General features: G+C 38.7%; 1 protein-coding gene across 2 annotated transcripts; it reads right to left on the bottom strand.

Annotated features, from left to right (window-relative positions):
- Positions 1 to 6,746: 6,746 nt before the first annotated feature.
- Positions 6,747 to 16,761, bottom strand: LOC107782424 (ABC transporter C family member 5). 2 transcript variants are annotated; one of them, XM_016603309.2, is made up of 12 exons: positions 16,485 to 16,761; positions 14,059 to 16,351; positions 13,607 to 13,927; positions 13,440 to 13,526; positions 11,840 to 12,535; positions 11,557 to 11,721; positions 10,176 to 10,470; positions 9,508 to 9,719; positions 8,510 to 8,815; positions 8,244 to 8,307; positions 7,884 to 8,123; positions 6,747 to 7,309 (listed from the first exon to the last, which is right to left on the bottom strand). In XM_016603309.2, the coding sequence occupies exons 2-12, from the start codon at positions 16,156 to 16,158 to the stop codon at positions 7,197 to 7,199; spliced, it is 4,599 nt and encodes a 1,532-aa protein (XP_016458795.2). In that variant the 5' UTR covers positions 16,159 to 16,351; positions 16,485 to 16,761; the 3' UTR covers positions 6,747 to 7,196. The 2 variants fall into 2 exon arrangements, with proteins under 2 accessions (XP_016458795.2, XP_016458796.2); XM_016603310.2 differs by having other exon boundaries at positions 14,059 to 16,301; positions 16,485 to 16,740.
- Between the last annotated feature and the right edge of the window lie 4,602 nt (positions 16,762 to 21,363).

The raw sequence follows: 21,363 nt of genomic DNA, 5'->3' as shown, positions 1-21,363 counted from the left end.
TTACTTTTTCCACCAGGTCTGCATGCTCATTCTGAGCCGCATCCAACGGTCCGAAGGCTCTTGACAGCTTCTTCGTGTTGCTCGCTGAGAAGCTTATACGTATCCCTCTTCTCGGCGAGCTCCCTGACCTCGGCCTCAAGCTGGTTAGCCTCAGCCCGGTACTTGAGAAAACTTTTATGGTGAAGTACCGAAGCCTGCAAAAAGATAAAAGATAGAAGACATGAGGGACATTAAAAACTAAGTCAAAATACGAAAGAGCGTAATGCCACCTTACCCAGTTCAGCGCATGCTGTGTTTTGTTGAACAAACACGGCACGCCCACCTCATTCATTTTCGCCTGGTCTTCTTCGTTTACCAAGCACCAGAGATATCTCGTTACTCAAACGGGGGCCGAAAGAACCCGGGTATCCTCCGGGAAGGTGATGATTATTGACCACTTACGGCCATGATCCATACTCTGGGTGGGAAACTGGTTGATCAACTTTGGGCTCGAATTCAGCCCACCGGTTTCTAAAGACGGTTGCTTCCTCGGCACCTCCAAGTTGTCCAACCCGGTGAAGTCTTCCAAAGCGATCGAGTCTATTCCCTCGAAAAAAGAATGAAGGGGATCGTCCGCACCATGAGCCCCTTCGTTGGATTGCTCATTCACCATTAGAGCCTTTTCGAGCATGGACTCAGTGTAAGAAGGTGACCCTGAAATATCTATTACACTGGGTGCCTCCTTCGGAGCATGGTCGTCATCTCGAGAAGTATCGACCCCAGTCTCATCGTCGACCTCCCTAATCTGAGGAGATCGGCCTCATGACCCTCCTGTTTAAATAACCACCCGCTCTTCATGGGAGATCGATTTACGAGCCACAAGAATGTCATCCTCCTCGGGCTCGTCCCTGAGCCGATAAAGCGATTCCGGGTCGGGTGATCGAAATCTAGAACTCTCATTTGGTTTACGGGCCAACCTTCTCCTAGGCTTCTTTTTCTCCGAGCTCGGGGAACTCGGAGCCCTCCTTTTCTTCTTCTCTCCTGCTGTATCCCCGAGATTCCCTGAAGCGGAGAGATCGACGGACAGGTCCCCCCTACTAAAGGCTTAAGATCAATGGTCTTAGGAAAGCTTGCGAAAAGAAAAGAAAGGAAATGAGAATGTTATGCTAGAAAGGGAGCCTAATATTGCTTATCGGGGAAAGAGATCTTACCGTGAGAACTGGCCTCCCAACGACCCTCGAGAGCTCATGCCATGAGCGCTCATAATAAGTCATCTGCGAGCAAATGTCCTCGATCTACTCCTTGAGCCGAGGAATTATGTTTGGAACTCGAGCGAGGGCTGCACCACCACAAATACTGATGAGGAAAAGGGAGATAAAACGTAGAATCGACATTTAAAAGAAAGTTATGCTTACGTGATACATTTCACTTCTCGGGGAATGGCCTAAACTTGGCAAGGATCAAGTCTGCGGTCTTCACCCGGACAAAGCATCCCTGCCAACCCCGATCCCGGTCCCCATCGATGCTTGAAAATGGGGCTTTGCTAGCCCGGCGTACGAGCTTTATCAGCCCCCGGAAGATTCGGGGACTCTACATGTGGAGTAGATGATTGATGGTGAACAAGCAAGAGTTGATTTTGTTCACAAAGAATCGGAGGAGGATTATGATCATCCACATCGATGGGTGAATTTGACCGAGGCATACTTCATACCTCCTACAGAAGTCCAGAATAACCGGGTCCACCGAGCCCAGTTTGAAGGGATATGTATAAACACTCAGATACCCCTCCACATGAGTAGTGATGGAGTCATCATGCCCGGGGATCACTATGTCCTTATCCTCTCAGCCAGAGTCCTTTCGAACCGTATGAAGGACGTTTTCGATGATAGATCAAATATACCTTGATACCGCCTCACACTGGCCTTGCACCGATGAGGGATTTTCGACCTTAAAATCATCTGCGACCGAGCATCCCCGGGGACAAACATTTTCAAGAGTGGCTAGGGAGCCGGTTCATCAGTTGCCATGCCCGGAGTAGTTCTCTCGAGGACGACCACATCGGGAGTGGTCTCCTCGACTTCGGTGGTCGGCTGCGAAGAACAAGAAGCAACTTTTTGGGGAACGGTTTTGGAAGTTTTTTCCATTGTTGTCTGGAAAAAGCTTGAAGAATATGAAGAAAGCTTAGGAGATGAAAGGTAAAAGCTTTGCTGAGAAAATCAAGTGTGTTGGTTTGGATATAAAATAAGTGAAAGCTTGCAATTTGCTGAGAAATCTTGAAGAATGGAGGTAAAAATATTGGAGTATGAAGAAAGACAGTGATATCCTGAAGATTCGAAGGTAGAAGCTTGGTCAAAAGGTAAAAAATAAACGAATGAGGGGAGTATTTATAGAGACTTCATGCCGGTTCGCGTCCAGGGATGGTCTGCCGACGGATGACATGCGTTTGAAGCCATTATGACACGACTGACGGGACGTTTCAGATTCTTTGTCGTTTGTGTCACGGCATATTGGAGAAGGAATCGACGTGCTCATGTCGTTTCTCGTTGTTTCTGTAAACTTACTCTCTGAGAAACGAGGATACTCTTTGTATACGGGTAAAACCGAGCCCATGGGCCACCTCGATTTCTGATGAAGCGAACAGAGCAAGAAACGCAAAGTCAAGAAATTGGAATCGAGGCAAGGGGCCTCGTGATTCGGGGCCCAGGCAAAACACCGACCCTCGGGAGTATCAGGGCCATGACCCCCATGTCCGGTTCGAACCCCAAAAGCCTCGGAGAGCATTACCAGATAATCGAGCACGACCAACAAAAGACCGTGATATCTGCGACCAGCCGGATATCACGACGTGGATCTCGGCACATATCGGCAGAGAACCGATGATTAGTTAAATAAAAGTTTTTTTACCTTTTATGGAATTGCACTTAGGGTAAAACTCCCCTATTATATAAAGGGGAGTCTGGTTATTCAGTAGGGACACGGTAACACGTATATCAAAGCAATATACTCTTATTTACTCTGTTATTCAAAGTTCTTACTCTTGTTCATTAGTGCTTTGTTATTGTGAGTCTAGGATCGAGGGCATGCATTTCATTAAGGCCGTTATTGAGTCCGGAATCACCCCCTTAAGTGGTTTGACAATCTATTACATCCTTTATCTGTTTAATCTAATGCAATTTATCATTTGTATTGAATTAATCCGCATATTCTTAAAATCACATATAAATTCAATTGTTATATGCTTTTGAGGGTAAACAAAGGGCACAAAGCCCCTTGGATGGGACTTTCATTTATGAATAGAGCTGTTTTTCTTCTTGTAAAACTGATCACGATCATCATAAGCTAACTTCAGGATTGTTATGGGCACTAATACTTGTATTCAAAATTTTCTTTCTCCTCTTGAACGTAGTTTGCCCTATTTTACATTATTAAACATAGTATTCAACAAATTAAAAATATCAAATGAAACTGATACAAAATTTCTTTTATTGTCAATATTCATAAATAAAGGACAGCTTTGTGCACTAAACTCCCACTATGCGCGGGATCCGGGGAAGTGCTGGACCACAAGGGTCTATCGTACGCATCCTTACCCTTACCCTGCATTTCATAAATAAATTTGAAAAAAAAGAACTTTGTTTTTCTTTTTCATCAAAAAGTAACTTTGCCTCGCTTTAGGACTTTTTGGAGCTCATCAATCTTTTTTGAAGAATTATTTTATTCACATCGAGTATTAAGAGAGTGGTGATTGCAAGACTATACATAAATACAAAAGTAGCTTCCTTATTAATGGTGTACGGAAAAATTAGTTATTGCACAACAAAGAAGAGAAAAGAAATGCAGGAAAACCTGTTATAGAGTGTGATCCCCCTAGGGGTGGCAAGTGGGCCGGGCCCGGTCCTAAGTGGGCTTTGCGGGCCCGGCTCTAAGTGGGCCGGTCCTATGCGGTCCGGTCCTAAACGGTCCTGGGCTTCGCGGGCTTATTGCTGGAACCGGCTCGGGACCAGGACCACGAACTAACGGGCCCGGGTTTAGTGGGCCGGTTCCGGTCCGATCCTGGGCCCAAACGGGACTAACGGGCCCAACAGAAACTTTCTATTTTTTTTTTTTTATAGAAGTTAGAGAAAAAAATAGTAATAAAGATATATAAGCTATATTCGATTTATATACTATATATACATCTTAAAAAATATATATACAATATTATATATACATAGTATACATCTTAAAATATACTATATATACATCTTAAGATATACTATATATATAGTATAGTATAGTAGATCTTAAGATATATATACATCTTAAGATATATAAGCTATATATATATAGTAAGATGTATATATAGTATATCTTAAGATGTATACTATCGAATATGACTTATAAACTATGTATATATATTATAGTATATTATAGTGTATATATACATTTTATGATATATATATATATATATATATAGTTATATAGTTATATACACACTATACTATATATACATAGTATATTCGATATACTATAGTATATATACATATATATAAGCTTATATATATATATATATATACTATACTATACTTAAGATGTATATATATTATAGTATAGTATAGTATAGTATAGTATATACATAATATAAAATATCACCGGTAACAGTGTTAATTCCCGGTTGAAATTGATTTGACCCGGTACTAAGGTCAGCCTGACTAGGTGCACTTGTCCCCTCAGCCAAAGCTTTCATACGAAAATATCTAGCTTTATCTTGAGGGTGTAGCAATATGTGTCTAGTCAAACTTCCCGTCCCCCCCGACTTCCAACATATTGAAAAACTAACTCTTTGCCACAAGTTTTACACTTAGCCCTATTTTTTTCTCTTAGTTGAGTAAAAAATTGCCAAACAAGAGATGTTTCTGCCCGTTTAGGAGGTTGTCTAGAAAAAGTAGGGGCACTAATAGGAGGGTCAGATGGGGGATCATCTAGATTATTATTAGTTGGGTTAACTTCAGGAGCAGGACTAGTGGGTGTATCATCATCCGGTTGCGTTTCATCAAAATCTATTTCTTCATCATCATTTTCATCAATAGTTGGATTACCATAAAGAGCATTCATATATTCATGGTTTAATTGTTCACCGAGTGCTATATTATGAAAAAATTGACTCTCGGTAAATTGTAATAAACTATTATCGCTATCAAGAATAGGAGGTGTAGGACGGGTAACATGTTTGGGTCGTGGAGCCGGGGGAAGTGGAGGAGAAATATATTGGCCACTAGATTCACCACTCTTCGATTTTTCCTTATTTTTACTAAACATATTTTTTAAGGAATAAACCATCTTAATTAATCAAGCAAAGTAAATAAAACAAACAAAATTATAATATTAAAACTTAAGAGTTGGAACGAGTTTACCGAATTGACGAACAACTTGTTGGAAATTGATTATCGTTGAAGACTTCAATTCATCAACTTCACAATTGTTTCACAAATTGTAACAATAAAGTAAGCAATAGTAGAAGTAAATTAGAGAGAGATTGTGATAGATTGATGATTTTGTAAGAAAAAATAAAATAATGATGGGGTATTTATAGTTGAAAATAGGGAAAAAGTGTAATTATAAAAAGTTTGGGATTAAAACAAAGTTGAGGGGTTAAATGGCTATTTCATAAATAGCCAACGGCTATTTTTGACAGCCCAACGGCTATTTTTGACAGTCCATCGTTTTTTTTTTTTAAAAATAAAATAAAATAAAATAAAATATTAAAAAAATAGCCGTTGGGCCCGCTAAGGGAACCGGGCCGGTCCCTGGCGGGCCAACGATCCCGGGCCTGCGGGCCAAACGGTCCCGGGCCTGACATGCCCAATCATAGGACCGGCCCACGAGACCGGTCGTTAAAACCGGACCAAACGGTCCTGGCCCGTTTAGCCGTTTGGCCCGTCTGGCCCGCGGTCCTGGCCCGGTCCCGGGCCTGGACCGGCCCACTTGCCAGGCCTATCCCCTTCTCCTAAAAATTGTCTTGGGATGCTTCATTATCGAATTCGTATTTTGTTAATTTAGACTAATTTTAATTGTATAAATTGATCAAATCAGGTAAAATGTCCAAACGAAAAGCTTAAGATTTAGTTTTGACTCTATTTAGTAATAAAATTGAAAGAAATATCATCGACGTATCTACTGGCTGCTGATGAAGTTTAAGCTTGTATGCTTCTGCTCTTTATGTTAGGTAGTAAATTTTACATTTTGATTTTAAATAAATTCAAACATAAACTTCAATAAGTCGTTAAGCTAAATTATACCAAACTGTTAGCCAATAATCATACAACGCAAGCACTAGTTGTGAAATATTTTAGTTACCAAGTGAACAATTCTAGCTCGCAAAAAGATTCTTACACGAATGACAATTGAACTGACAAATAAAGTCGAGAGAGGTCATTTTCAAATTTGAATTGATTGACTATATGTACTCATGAGAGTTGGTAATTATATGTAAAAGAAAACAAAACTGGCAAGAAATTTTAAGGAGTTTTAGCACGAATCGTCGAAAAATAACTGTGAAGAGATTAATATGACTTCTCTATCTTTTGAGTTGTTCTGCCAGATTGGTCGCTCAAAATTAACCGCTTGAAAAGCTGAAGCTCGCCTACACAAATAATTTACATGGACTGATTTATATTTCCCTTTGTAAGAATAAGGAAAGAGCAGAAAATAAACCAACTTGCCCCTGCCTAAAATACAGAGTGAACCACTGTGCTGTGGTGCAAAACTAGTAAAACTGGAAAGGTGGATGATTCAAAGTAGTCTTTTGCTTGTGAGAAATTAGCATTAAAGTTGAGTTAGTCCTCTACAAGATCATGAACACAATCAAAATTTTGCTTCTTGTGAAACCTAGTAATTGTTCACCATGCAGATACAAACTGCCGTCACATTTCTTCTCCTCTTCCTACTTATTACCAACCTCTGCTGCCCTGGCTTATTTTATGTTTACATAATATGTCGGCAATGCATGAATTCCCATCATACCTACAGAAGAATTAAGCATGGCTTCTACCGCAGAAACTAATTTCTACATGTAGCTCCCGCGTACTGTTTGTACTGCAGATACCCCCCTCCCCACCCTCACCGTTTATGTTCTCTAGCCGAATGAAGCAGCAGCAGGGGTGCCAGCCCTTTCATGTTTCTTCTGGCCCTCTGCTCTTCTTGCTTTCCCATCAAAATCTTCAGGCTTGCTACCCAAATTAAAAATCGGGTATGCCACTTGATCTTGATGAGTACTCTGACACCAACTTGAGAAACATTGAAGATTTGTCCTCTAAGAGTCGTGCTGGAGTATCGAACTCAGCCACCCGACCTGCATAGGCATCAAATTCTATCAAGCTCATGCTATTTCAATGTGACAGGCATTCAGATCATGTTGCTTATCAGAATCCTAGTCCTAGACAAGAGAAATACTACACTTTCAACGTAACTAACTTATGACAATTGGTCAACAAGAAGAGAAGCATAAGCACAGTCTCGCAAATACTACTCATTCTCTTCCTTAATTTTTTTTTTTTGGGGGTGGGGTGGGGGTGGGGGTTCAGGCCGTGAATAAAAATGCTTTTCAGAGAGGGGCACAATATGGTTAATGATGATTCGAGAATTCAACTTAATAAACAAAAGTTACAATTAATGATATGAAGGGGAGCCTTGGCGCAACTGGTAAAGTTGTTGCCATGTGACCAGGAGGTCACGGGTTCGAGCCGTGGAAACAGCCTCTTGCAGAAATGCAGGGTAAAGCTGCGTACAATAGACCCTTGTGGTCCGGTCCTTCCCCGGACCCCGCGCATAGCGGAAGCTTAGTGCACCAGGCTGCCCTTTTTTATACAATTAACAAATACTAACACAATTTCTCTCTTATAACAAGTGAAGCATAGAGAACGCACCATCACTGAGGACCAGAACCAGATCACTGTCAATAACTGTAGGGATACGATGTGCAATGGTACAAACAGTGCAGTCCCTAAACTCTGTCCTAATAATCTTCTGGATGAGGTTATCTGTTGCTGAGTCAACCGAGGCAGTCGCTTCATCAAGCACCAAAATTCTGGCTTGTTTAAGTAAAGCCCGCCCAAGGGATACAAGCTGCCTCTGGCCCACACTCCAATTATCTCCATTCTCCAAGACTGCCGGCAACAAGTTGGTAAATAATTTCATCAGAACTCAAAATAAAACCAAATAAGACCGAGGAAAAGGCTGCATCACTGTCAGCAGTGCATGTCTTAGTCCAATCTAAGAACAGATACCTGGTGTTTCGAGCTTTTGATCTTTTTGCCTGACAATCTCTCCAAGCTGGGACTTCTCAAGTGCCTGAGAGGAAGAAAATAAGACCCAACTGAAATCAGCATCATAAAGCAGACATGATCCACCAATGACTTCAGCTTCTACTTATACATTGGAATGTTAAAAACTTTTTTATTTCTTTGTTTCAAAACGTCACGCCAGTCTAATTGAAAAGGATCTCAGCCTACAAAAAATGTGTAGGTAAACAGGGAGAAAAACCAAATATTACCTGCCATATTTCTAGATCTGAATGTTCTCCAAGGGGGTCAAGGTTGTCTCGAATTGTCCCTTCAAATAATGTTGGATCTTGGGGAATAATACTCAAACGACTTCGAAGGTCATGAAGGCCAATTGTTGAAATATCAATGTTGTCGATTATTATTTTTCCAGCTTCTGGTTCAAGCAATCTGAATAAGGCCTGAATCAGAGTAGATTTACCACTACCCGTGCGCCCCACAATTCCAATTTTCTTTCCTCCAGGAAATTTGCAAGATACACCATGAAGCACAACTGGAAGACTCTCCTTATAACGAACCTAAGAGGAACAACAAAATAGTCATTAGTTTTCTCTTTTCCCTGATATCCGAGGGGAAGGTATGGGTACTACAAGTTGTTTCCATGAGCTACACCAATGTTCATTCCCAGAGTCCAGCAGTGTTTGACAAACTTATGCATCATCAATGGTATTAGATTTTTAAAACTTTCATGAACTAAGCATGACATTTGACTGCATCACAAAGTCATTTTCCTAAAAAGCATGCTTAAAACGGTGAATGCATATGACAACAGAGACTTGAAACAGTTGCAGTTTACTGCAGCTTGAAGAAAGTGAGTGCATATGAAATGCAAGGACATTAAAAATCTGCAGTTTAATGTAAGCTTGAAGACATTCTTTCCAGTCACCATCTCCCGTTGATTGTTTCTCTTAGTACGGTCAACAGCATTCCTCTCCCTTATCATCTGATTCTATCTGCTTTAACTTTAACTTTCACAAAAATATGATTTTCACTTTCCCGCAAAAACTAGAAAGGTTGTGTCTCATTACCAAAACCTCATTCGTTCATACAACTACATAATATCAAAGGCTATACAAATTTCAAAAAGAAAAAACTCAAGAGTGCAGTAATATCATAAGTTGTTTTATATTATTGAATCTTCAAAGCCAGTGTGACGTCCAAAAAACAAGAAAACCATATACAATACAAAGGAAATATTAATCGTGCATACCTTTAAATCAATCAGTTCAATGGTTCCTTCTTCCGGCCATGACAATGAGGGGCGAGGTTCAATAATTGAAGGGGCCTCACTAGGAATATGGCAATATTGATGAATCCTTTCTATTGATATAATCTTGTTTTCAAGCTTGCAGAAGCTGAGTATCCATCGTGACAGGCGGGCATTCAAGTTTAGCCCATATGTCACGGCAAGGCCTGCCATACCTATGGGAGTAGATACATGACAATTAGAATTATGATATCAATTCTCCCAATCTGTAAGTCAAAAGTAGTTGCCCATTTTGCAATTTTATTTTATTTTTGGCAAAATAGTGTTTTTTAATCAATGAAAGATTTTATTCATACGATTCCAGCACCAAGACAGTGCTGGAAACTTCAACATCTGGATGAATAACTTCGCCTTCAAAGAATTTCCAATATCCTCTTAAGACTTGAATCATTATTAGCGTCTGAATAAGGTGACATCACTCAAATTCTTCTTTTCCCATTTTGAGGTAGATTGACCCAAGTTACATTCTTTGCAATGTTCATGAATTGCTTGTAGGTATTGCGGGGTTCGAATGCACAATCCAATCAGAACTATTAACTTGAAGGTTCATTATAAATGATCAAGACTTGAAGCAAGATTTTCATCACACAGGGATAATATAATGTACTTACTAGGATCTATAGTTCCATGAGGAAAGCTCACTAGTAAAACCATGCAGAAAGCAAAGACAAATGTAGAGAGCAACTCCATGCGTAGGCAAAGCCATTCAATTGCTGCAAGACTGCAGAAGAATGGCCGAGCAAAACAATCCAAGAGATAAAGGTTCCTCTTCATAAATCTCTTTTCTTGCCCAAAACCTCTGATTGTTGCAGCTCCAGCAATTGACTCAGCAAAAAGATGGATGATTGGAGATTTTTGGATGCTAACAATGCGAACTAGTTCCCTTGATGAAGCCATATAGTATTTCTGCACAAATTTGATCACAATTATTTTAAAACTAATCAGTTGGAAACTGGAAGAGACAGAATTGTGAGTCCAAAACTTGCATGCACGAACTATTTCAACTTCTGCAAGGGATTGGTGGCTGATAGTGGAAAATGAAAAGGACAAAAACTTATTTCAAGGGTAATACTCTAGCACCTAGATGGTTCAAGTAATGGCAAATCTCGAAAAGCAGTATTCAAACTCCAACTACACACCAGATGTCCTCATCTACCACGGCAACCCAATTAGATGGTAGCCCCAGGAACATATTCTTATGTAATGTGATTACAGATAGTCACAAGTAATTGCAAGACCAACTTTTTTATTTTTATTTTGATAATCGCGGTGTCCGGACCAGCTTGCGCACACCTCGACTATTCCACGGGATACCTGCCACCTCCCACCAGCAACAGGTACCCGGTAACTCTATCCACCAAGGCTTGGATAGAAGGGAAGAAATCACCTAGTGTTTTTTGCCTTCGCTGGGATTTGAACCTAAGACCTCATGGTTCTTACCCACTTCATTGACCACTAGGCCACACCTTTGGGTGCATTGCAAGACCAACTTCATAAGCAGCAAAGTCATCTTTAGAGAACAAAAAAAAAATTAAAATGCACCTAGAAAATAGTCTTCACATGTTGGTGAGAATTTTCAGCAGTAAAAGATGAACAAACCCCCAAAACAAAAATTCTTCAAGAAAACACTCCACATGAAGGATTATGTCTTTTTTTTTTCTTTTTTTCTGATAACCAAGGATTAGATGTTCTTAATGTAAGTTTACAAAAATGAGCATTAGCAGTATAAAAGAATCTCACCAAAATCCCACTTGTCAAAGAACCTCTAAGATTTAGCCAAAGATGTTCTAGTTTAACATATTTGCTGATGGAAGAAAACTTTTAGGATGAACTAGCAGCACATTAGAGGAAACTAAATATGAGAGAGACGGGAGAGAGAGAGAGGAAAGAGATTGTATTATTAGATCATCTTGGAGTTTTAGATGCATAAACTAAGACTAGTTTTCGGGGAACTTATGTTTAACAGTGGAAAAGGTCTGTTCCGTCAGTTACCTGCATCCATAGGCAAGCAATAGCCATTGGGACGACAAGTAATAAAACTTGCCAGGTAACTTTTGACATAACACCAACAATACCAATAAGCTGAATTGTAGTTGAAGCAAAGCCGCCAAGTCTGAAAGGAATATCAAGATCAACCACACTTTGATCAATCGACACCTGGTAAACCATAAGAACCCCTTAGAAAATTGCTCTAGCCGAGAGAATCATGGAGCAACCATGAGCAGAGGATTGCATTAAAAAGGAAATATTAAGCAGTAACAATACTTGGACATACGCGATTCAATATCCGCCCTGCTGGTGTGGAGTCAAAGAAAGACATTGGAGCCCTAAAGACTGTCGTCAGCATTCTCAAAAATAGTTTTTGTGCAGCCTCTAGACCAAATGTAGCAACCAGGACTGCCCTAACAAAGATAAACCATGAGCTTCCAAAAGCAAGGGCCATATAAACAAGAATAAGCACCAAACTAGTTGTCCTAGGACTGTCCCCTGGAGTTTGTGGATTTGCCCAAGCCATCCACCAGTTACTAGCTATTTGAAGCACCTGAAATAATGTCTGTGCAAGAATGATAAGCGGAATCAACAAGCCCTTATAAGCGGCCGCCATATATGACAAATAAACTTTCATGCTAACTTTCCCCCTCTCTCGTTCCTCTTCCTGAACAAGCTGCTTTTTTCTCAATCTTTTAGCTTTCTTTTTCTCTTTGATTGCCTTCTTATCAGCAGCTGAGACACCTTCTTGCACTTCCTTTGCAAGACTGTCAATACTCTTTTCGCCTGAATCACATTTTTTAGCCACTACAGCAGAACCATCAGGCGAAGGATCTTTCTCCAATTCTTCAGAAGATTGGTACGAAAAATCCATAGCTTCAATTGCTTCATGATGAGCTGAAACCAAAGCGTTGAAGTCGGTCCCTGCTTGCAGAAGTTCATCATACTTTCCACATTGACTGATACGACCTTCCTTCAGGACCTGTGAATGGAAAGAGTCATTTGGGAATTAATTGTGGCCTAATACTGATTAAAAAGAATGTTTACCATCAAGTTTGATGGCTTTCTTCTCTTCATCGTTCTAGAATGTAAAAGGACCGGCCCAAGTGTAAGCCTCTTTAGACTTTTAGTATAGGTTAGATGTGTGCATCTTGAGGAAAAATGAGTAAAATTGTCTAGATATGCTAAATACACTTTGACTATATGATCTACGGGACAGAAAAGGGTTAAAGATTTAAGACATGATATATTGTTGTTGATATTTCTAGCACACTATCACTTATCAGACAGTTGTAAGGAACACACGAGGTTTAGTTCAGTGTTATTTTCCTTTTTGAATCTCTTTTTCAAAAAACATTCCCAGATCTGTTGGTACTACAAAGTCATCTGAAAGAAGTGAAGAAAAGCTCTTTTCTCTGACGGCAAAAATACAGACTATCCACAGGTAAGCTCCAACCATACTGTGCATCGTTTTTAGGATGAATTCCTCAAGCTTGTGATTCTCGAACTTGACAATTCATATTTAAAAACAGATAAAACTTAGAAGCAAAGCCATCTTTATTTGCAGTTAAAATTGCTCCATCATTCTTCAAATTTTGACGCAGAAAACAACATGTACAATAAAAAGAAACTGAAGGAATAATATACCATGCTTTCAGTACAAGCATAGATAGCAAACCTTGTCTGACCTGTCACCATACCTCAACATCTGTCTCACTTTTGAACTGATATATAGTATAAAAATCCATGATGAAAGGACGAAATACACTTGACAAAACAATGCTAGCAATTTAAATAGACGGCTTCAAGCTATAGAGAAACTTTTACAGACAATCCAACAAGAACAAGGAGCGGTATTGGATAGTGAAATGGAATACACCACCTACCAATATCATGTCAGCAGCTGGCAAAAATTCAACCTGGTGAGTGACGAAAACCACCGTTTTTGCTGCTAGTGCTGTTAGTATGTACTCCTGCAGTAAAATTATTGCGCATTCAGCAAATTTCCTTCTAATTGAGCAGTAGAAATGATTACGCTAAAACTAAGCATAACCTTAAATAATTCTGACCCAGTGTGTGCATCAACAGCACTAAAAGGATCATCAAGTAAATATATATCAGCGTCCTGATAGAGCGCCCTGGCAAGTTGCACACGTTGCTTTTGACCACCACTAAGATTTATGCCCCTATCACCAATAATAGTCTGATCTCCATGTGAGAAAAGTTCTAAGTCCTTTTTCAGAGAACAAGCATGAATCACGGCCTTGTATTTTGCCTTATCCATTGGGCTACCAAAAAGGATATTATCTTCTATAGTTCCAGATTGTATCCAAGCCGACTGTGAGACATAAGCAGCATTTCCACATATTCTAACCTAACACAAGTGGACAAAGTAAAACCACGACAAAAGAATGCTGATTAGAGCTTCTCCCATATTCCTAAAAAATTGGATATATTGAAATCCAAGAGAAAAGACAATGAGAAACATCTTTCAATTTGACTTACTTCACCAGAGATTTTGGGAATCTCACCAAGGATGCAAGAAAGGAAGCTTGATTTCCCTGAGCCAACCACGCCACAGACAGCAACACACATGCCCTTTTCTACCCTTAGTTGTATGCCTGCCAACGTTGGACTTGAAGAAGACGGATCCCACCAAAATTCACTATCTTTAATTTCTATTGCGACATTTGTGATGTCTCGAGGCACCACAATGGTGGCATCTTCCTGCAACTCTTCCTCTTGCAGAAATCCAGCAATCCGATCAAGGGATACTTTTGTCTGAGCCATCATCGACACCAAGTCAGGGAAATTCCTAAGTGGTTCTTGGAGGATCCTGAAAGTTGCCAACGCAGAAAGAACACTTCCTGCCGTAAGCTGACCGCCCAACAGTATGCAAGTACCAAACGTAATAGCTGAAACAAATATAGGGGAGCTCCAGAAAATGAAGGTGATGAAAGCCTGAGAGTAGAGAGCTTTTCGAAGATACTTGAATTCCACGTTCCGCATTTCCTCTAGCATTACTCTATACCTATCCTCCCAAGCTTGTAACTTCAGAATCCTCATGTTCCTGAGGCACTCGGAAGTCTTTCTCATCCTATCGTCCTTGGCACCCATTAGTTTATCTTGATAGTCTTCCTGAACCCTAGCTAATGGGACAGTAGCAACAATGGAAATAATGGTGGCAACTAGAGTTGCCACAGATGCAATACCAACATTTTTATACAAAATAGCAAGAGCCAGAATGATTTGAAGAGGCAGCATCCATATATCATGAAGATACCACGAGTAGTCACCTACTCTCTGAACATCTACTGCCATGTAATTAACAATCTCTCCACTAGTGTGACTTTGCCTAGCTGAACTCGAGAGCCTCAGTCCCTTGCGATATACCATTGCAGTGAGAGCTGATCTCACATGCATGCCCAAAATGTCGACTCCAAGATACCACTGCCGGGTCGTTAAGGTCTCAACCAACTTTGCGGTGAAGAATATTCCAGCCAAAATGTATCCCTCATGAGGGAATGTCTCCACTCCTGCTAGGTAGTCTACAAAGTAGCTAATCATGTATGGACCCACATAAGAAACACAAGTGTTCAGCCCTGCGAAAATCGCATTGCAGGCGGCCTCCTTCCAGAAAGATTTGAGAATAGCCCAAGCTAAAGAAGGCTGCTTTGAAGGATCTTCAGCCTTCAACTTTTCCCAATTTGCATTTAGTATCTTGTAATTTGTCTTAGAACGATCTCGTTGCGCAAGAAGCGGAATGTCCTTCAGCTCAAGTGGTCTCTTTGCCCCGACTGAAAGAAGCGGGTTCAACCAAGAAAGAGTAGCCAAACTAAAAAGGCCCGCATCACTGTAAGGAGTAACTTTAAGACATGCAGGTTCTTCTTCAGGGAGCAATGGCTCCTGAAGATCAGAATTCCTAGATACTTCAATACCAGTGACACCCCTAATAGCAACAAAACAGAGGAAGGCAAGAGCAGGGGTAGCAGCAAGATTTGCAAAGATATGAGAATTTAAATGGCTGGAGCCTTCAATTGCCAATGCTCTACTATCAGAGTACAAGGTAGACAAACAAATGACAAAAGACACCACCCACCATATCCTTGACAACAATGGGAATTTCAAACTGCCTTTGTACTTACAATAAAGAGCAGTGAAGCTCAAGACAACCCAAGCCAAACTCTGAGTTACAGGAAAGAGAATTAAAGTCCAATTATTCAGTCTGTAATTAGCCTTTCTAATCAAACCAACCCCATCAAAACCTAACACCACAACATGCACAAACAAGACATAAAAGCAACACAAAACTGAAGCTTTATAGGCTCTACCTAACTCAATACTCTGTATTATTTCCACATCACCACCTCTATGTCTACCAGGAACTGAATTACCATCAGAATCATCCTTGCGAAAGCGAACCCGACCGACACATAGATATATCTGCTTAGCAGATACAATAAAGAGAAACACAAGAAACAATGTCAAGTTGACACAAATGGACGATAGTTCCAAGAAAGAAAGGCCTTGAAAAGCAACTGAAAACAGTAACACCGTGTGAGCAGAATTTCTAGCTGTGTTGAAGAAAAGATTGATACCCATCATCGAAAAGTATCAATCTCCAGCATGAAAAAGGAGCAAAGTAGATCAATTTTGTTGAAGCTGGATCGAGAGTCCGTAGTAGTATTGTATTGTTATACTAACCCAGCAATAAGGATTGAATCTTGCAAAAGGGGCATTTTCACCATCTGGACATAACACATGAAATGATGACAAGTAACCCAGTGAGAGAAAGATTCTGCAGACACATAACACATAAAAACAAATTCATATTGTATCATCAACGAAAAAAAAGAAAGAGAGAGAAATGCACAAAACAAGGTGACAAGCGAGACGAAACAAACCCATTACAGAAAATACAAAATACTGACCTGGGTTTTTGGTATTTTCCTCAGAGGAAGAGTCGTGTATCGAGCCGGTGTGGAGATTGTCGAGGCAAAATTCTGCAACGATAGAGATAGACAGTATTTGTAGTAGCAAATAGCTAGCTATTTCACACATACACACAGAAAAAGAGAGAGTAGTGCTACAATAACAACCCACACCTACAATACACTAGCCTTCGTTGGGTAGTGAGGTGGTGATGATATATAGGAGAGAGAAAAACAGATCCACCATAGTCTGTGATATACTAATATATATTAATATATGTTTATAATGGTAAAAAGAAAGCCAGAAATGTAGCACTCAATATTTTACTGTATTATTGTGTTTGGAATTATTAGACTTGTTATCACTATTTTAGTTATTTACCTTTCAAGAGTTTCAGTCTCGATAGGACTCTTTGAATAAAAACAAACAAAGCTGATCACACACCTCTCTCTCTCTGATATGCGTGTCTTCTAGCTGAGAGAAAATAAGAAAGTGAAAAATAAACGAGTATGAATAGATAACTCTGAAGGGTCTAGGGAGGGTAGTGTGTCCCCATCTTGTTCTTGAGATGACTCGAACTCACAATCTCTTGATTGGAAGTAGAGGTTGCTTACCATCAGAGCAACCTCTCTTGTTGGTCATTTATATACAGATAAAGAAATAGGTATAAGGGAAATAATTAAGACATAAGTCATCCCAATGAAGCAGAGGAATAATGGAAGGTGATTCGGAAAGAAGAATATTATAACAATATGCTTTTAGCATTTGCATGTGTGAGATCGTCGGATTAATCATAAACTAAGATTAGGGTTTTAAAAAGACCATCTATCTCAGCATTAATTTATGTCTTCGGAATATCATGAATTTCCAAGATGTTTGTTGAGATTTCTTAGGCGGGGTTTAACTTTGGTTTTGGTTTAATTTCCAAAAAGTAATTACAGAAAAAACTCTGCATTTTAGATTAGTTCTTGAATGTACCTGCTTTCCTTTTTTTATTGTTAAATTGTTTTATACTAGCATTTTACCGAAAAAAAACTAACGGTCACGTGACTTGAATCCTACACTTTTAATTAATAATTATATTGGAGAATTAGAGAAGGGAAAGGAAGAAGAGTGACATCGAAAATCAATCTCACTTATTATGTGAGAGATGCTCACGAAGTACGTTACATTGTATTCCCTACGTTCACTTTTACTTGTTAACTATGGATTTTGTACTTCTTTTAAGAAATAATAAATAAAGTATATAATTTATCATAATACTCATATTAATTGGTGTATAGTATTAATAGATTTAAAAAAATTATTTGAAATACGTAGTTAATGCTAAGGGCAAAATAGGAAAAATAAATTATTTTTCTCTTGATATGCGAAAAGTGACAAGTAAAAATAAAAATTTATTTTTAAAATATTTGACAACTAAAAGTGAACGGAGAGAGTATAAGCTTTTGATGATTAGGATCTTCTACTTTTATGTTTTCCTTTTTATTTTAAAGATCGTTATATTTTATTTTGGGAAATTGTTTTTGATCTAAACGGGTCTTCTAATTAAATAAAATTTAACAGCATGGGTGCTTTCTAGGTGGGAGTTTGTGGATTGGTGACGTGACTGTGAGTGTGATAGCATATGATGAGGAAAAAAGGGTACGTAGTAAAACTGTAAAAGAGAAAAAAGTGGTATGCTCTTCTATTAATTATTAATTATTAATTATTAATTAGGTAGCTCTATTCAATTCTTTTTATTTGAACATTGACGTCTCAATTTATGTTTCATTTGTTTTTTCTAAAGGAGGACCACCGCCTTGGCTTTCCGTAATGGTTTACAACAGCGAGAGCTCTCACACCGACCAGTCCTATGTTTTTTTAAATTGAAGTGCATTAGTGCAACAGTCAATTCGCTTATATCGTTGTTATTAGTCTTGGTCCTAGTTATAGAACGTGTGAATATATTTTTTAGAAAATTAGTTTCTGGATAAGTGTTTCACACATGCTGAGGGACCTGCCGTAACCTTTTACCATATCCCATATATATATATATATATATATATATATATATGCTTATATGTGGGTTGTGCAAATAATTAATTTGACTAAGTAAAAACTAAAAACCTTTAGGGATCATTGGTTGAGCAGTTTGCTCAAGGTTTTCTTACCCAACTTATTGGTTATGTTAAAAGTTAGTGGTGCTCCCGTCACACTAATAATTTGGATATGTCTCTTGTTGAAATTCGAATACAAACACAGAACCGTCGCAGCAGAAATTAATCATGAAACGTACCTCCAACCATTGTTGTTCAAGCGTTGTAAGGAATTGTCTTTGAAACCTTTAGCAGAAAACCTATGAAGTCTTCTAGCATGTGCCTATCGTAGGATGCTAGACTGATGGAGTCACATGCGTATTATAGGTAGGCTAGAGACTCTTATAGCCTGTTTGGCCAAACTTCTAAAATCTGCTTATTTTTTCAAAAGTGCTTTTTAAAAAAGTACTTTTTGTGAGAATCAGTTTGTGTTTGTCTAATTAATTTGAAAAGTACTTTTGAGCAGTAATTAGTGTTTGGCCAAACTTTTGAAAACTGCTTCTTAGAAAAGCGTTTTTCAGAAAAGTATTTTTGGAGAGAAGCTACATTTTTCTGCTTCTCAAAAACTACTTTTGCTTCTCCTCAAAATCACTTTTTTCCTTCTAAAAGCTTGGCCAAACACCTCAATTTTTGGCCAAAAACACTTTTGGCCCCAAAAAGCTTGGCCAAACACCTCAATTTTTGGCCAAAAACACTTTTGGCCCCAAAAAGCTTGGCCAAATAGGCTATTAGGCAAATACTTTAGCCCTAGGGACTTCTCTATAACTACTGTTGCCCTAGGGACCCATAATAAAAAAAATATTTCTTTCCATTAAAGAAACTATCATATATGCATAACTACATAATATTACCTGATATATTATTTACTTGGGAGATAAGGTAAATAATTTATTAATCTTATATGTGGGTCACACTAGAAGTCTCTAGGAGAGATGGTAAATTTCTAACATTCTCTCACTTGGCCCACATATTAAAATCAGATAATCCTTTATAAGAGATAAACATATAATATGGCCATAAACTTTATCACTCAACTAAAAGTTATGCAACAATCACTTTAACTAGAACATATTATTACATGAATCATGTCGATCATGCTCTTAAACAAACAGTTCCTTCCATGTATTACGATGTACAATATGTTCAACAAAGTGTCAACAACTTTATGAATGAACTTAATATAAGTCATTCAGAGTCTAACTTTATTGACCCAGTGATCACAAAATAATACATGAAAAATCAAAGTGTGCACTATCATGTATATCAAAATAAACATAATGTCTAGACAAACTGTTAGAGAATAAAGCAAGGCTAAATTGAGTTACTAAGACCCATATGGGTTACGTGATCCTTGAAAATATTAGTCGGCAGACCTTTAGTCATAGGATCAACAATCATCAAAGTAGTACTAACATGCTCAAAACTCACATCTTGCTTCTTCACATGGCCTCTAACCATCAAGTACTTTATGTCGATGTGCTTGCTTCGGCTGCCACTTTTATTATTCTTAAAAAGAACATTGCATTGAATTGTCACAAAAGATTCTCAATGGCCTTAAAATGGAATCGACAATCCTAAGGCCGAAAATAAAGTTTTTCAACCATAACGCATTTGATGTAGTTTCATAGCATGCTATAAATTTAGCTTCCATTGTGGATGTTGCAACAATGGTATGCTTGACACTTCTCCAAGACACATCACCTTCAGCAAGAAGGAAAATGTATCCTGAAGTGGATTTACCAGTGTCTTTACATCCACCCAAATTAGAGTCTGAATATCCAATTACCTCCAATGAGTCAGAGTATTTGTATGTGAGCTTAAAATCCTTGGTTCCTTGCAAATATCTCAAAATCCTTTTACCAACTTTCCAATGGTCAAGACCAGGGTTACTTTGAAATCTGCCAAGCATTCCTACCGCAAAAACAATATCAGGTCTAATACAGACTTATGCATACATAAGGCTCCCAACAAGCGAAACATATGGAATGTCTTTCATTTGCTCCTTTTCCAATGCATTTTGTGAAAATTGATTCAATGAGAATTTGTCACCTTTAATTATGGGTGCTGCTATAGGTGAACAGTTCTTCATCCTAAACCTTTCCAGAATTCTTTCAATGTTGGCCCTTTGAGACAGTCCAAGTAATCTTTGGGATCTATCTATGTGAATCTCTATGCCAATGACATAAGAGGCTTCACCCATATCCTTCATCTCAAAGTTCTGGATAAGGAATTGTTTAGTCTCGTGCAACAACCCCAAATTACTACTTGCAAGTGAAATGTCATCCACATATAGGACTAGAAAAATATATTTGCTCCCACTTATTTTAAGGTATATACACTGATCAATGATGTTCTCCGTACAACATTATAAAATTTAATATACGATTGGCAGGAAGCATGCTTTAGCCCATAAATGGATTTATTCAACTTGCAAACAAGATGACTTTTGTCCTTATCACATGTCACGACCCGAAATTCTTACCTTCGGGACCGTGATGGCGCCTAACATTTTACTTGCTAGGCAAGCCAACGTTAGAATAATATTAGCTATTTTAAAATAAATTTTAAATTAATTAATAACAAAGGAACAAATGCAGAAATAAAGTCTGAAAAAAGTGAATAATCCATAATAATAGTGATATCTAAATATCATCCCAGAACTGGAGTCACAAGTGCACGAGCTACTAGAATAATACAAATAAATATCTGAATGAAAATAAAGTTGTCTGAAAGAAATACATAGCTATGATAAAGTGGAAGGGGATTTCAGAACTGCGAACACCATGCAACTATACCTCAA

The sequence above is a fragment of the Nicotiana tabacum genome, chromosome 19 (genome assembly GCF_000715075.1).
Source record: "Nicotiana tabacum cultivar K326 chromosome 19, ASM71507v2, whole genome shotgun sequence".
Classification (NCBI taxonomy): domain Eukaryota; kingdom Viridiplantae; phylum Streptophyta; class Magnoliopsida; order Solanales; family Solanaceae; genus Nicotiana; species Nicotiana tabacum.
Note: the sequence above shows the minus strand (reverse complement) of the source record. Positions and strands in the feature narration are given on the sequence as shown.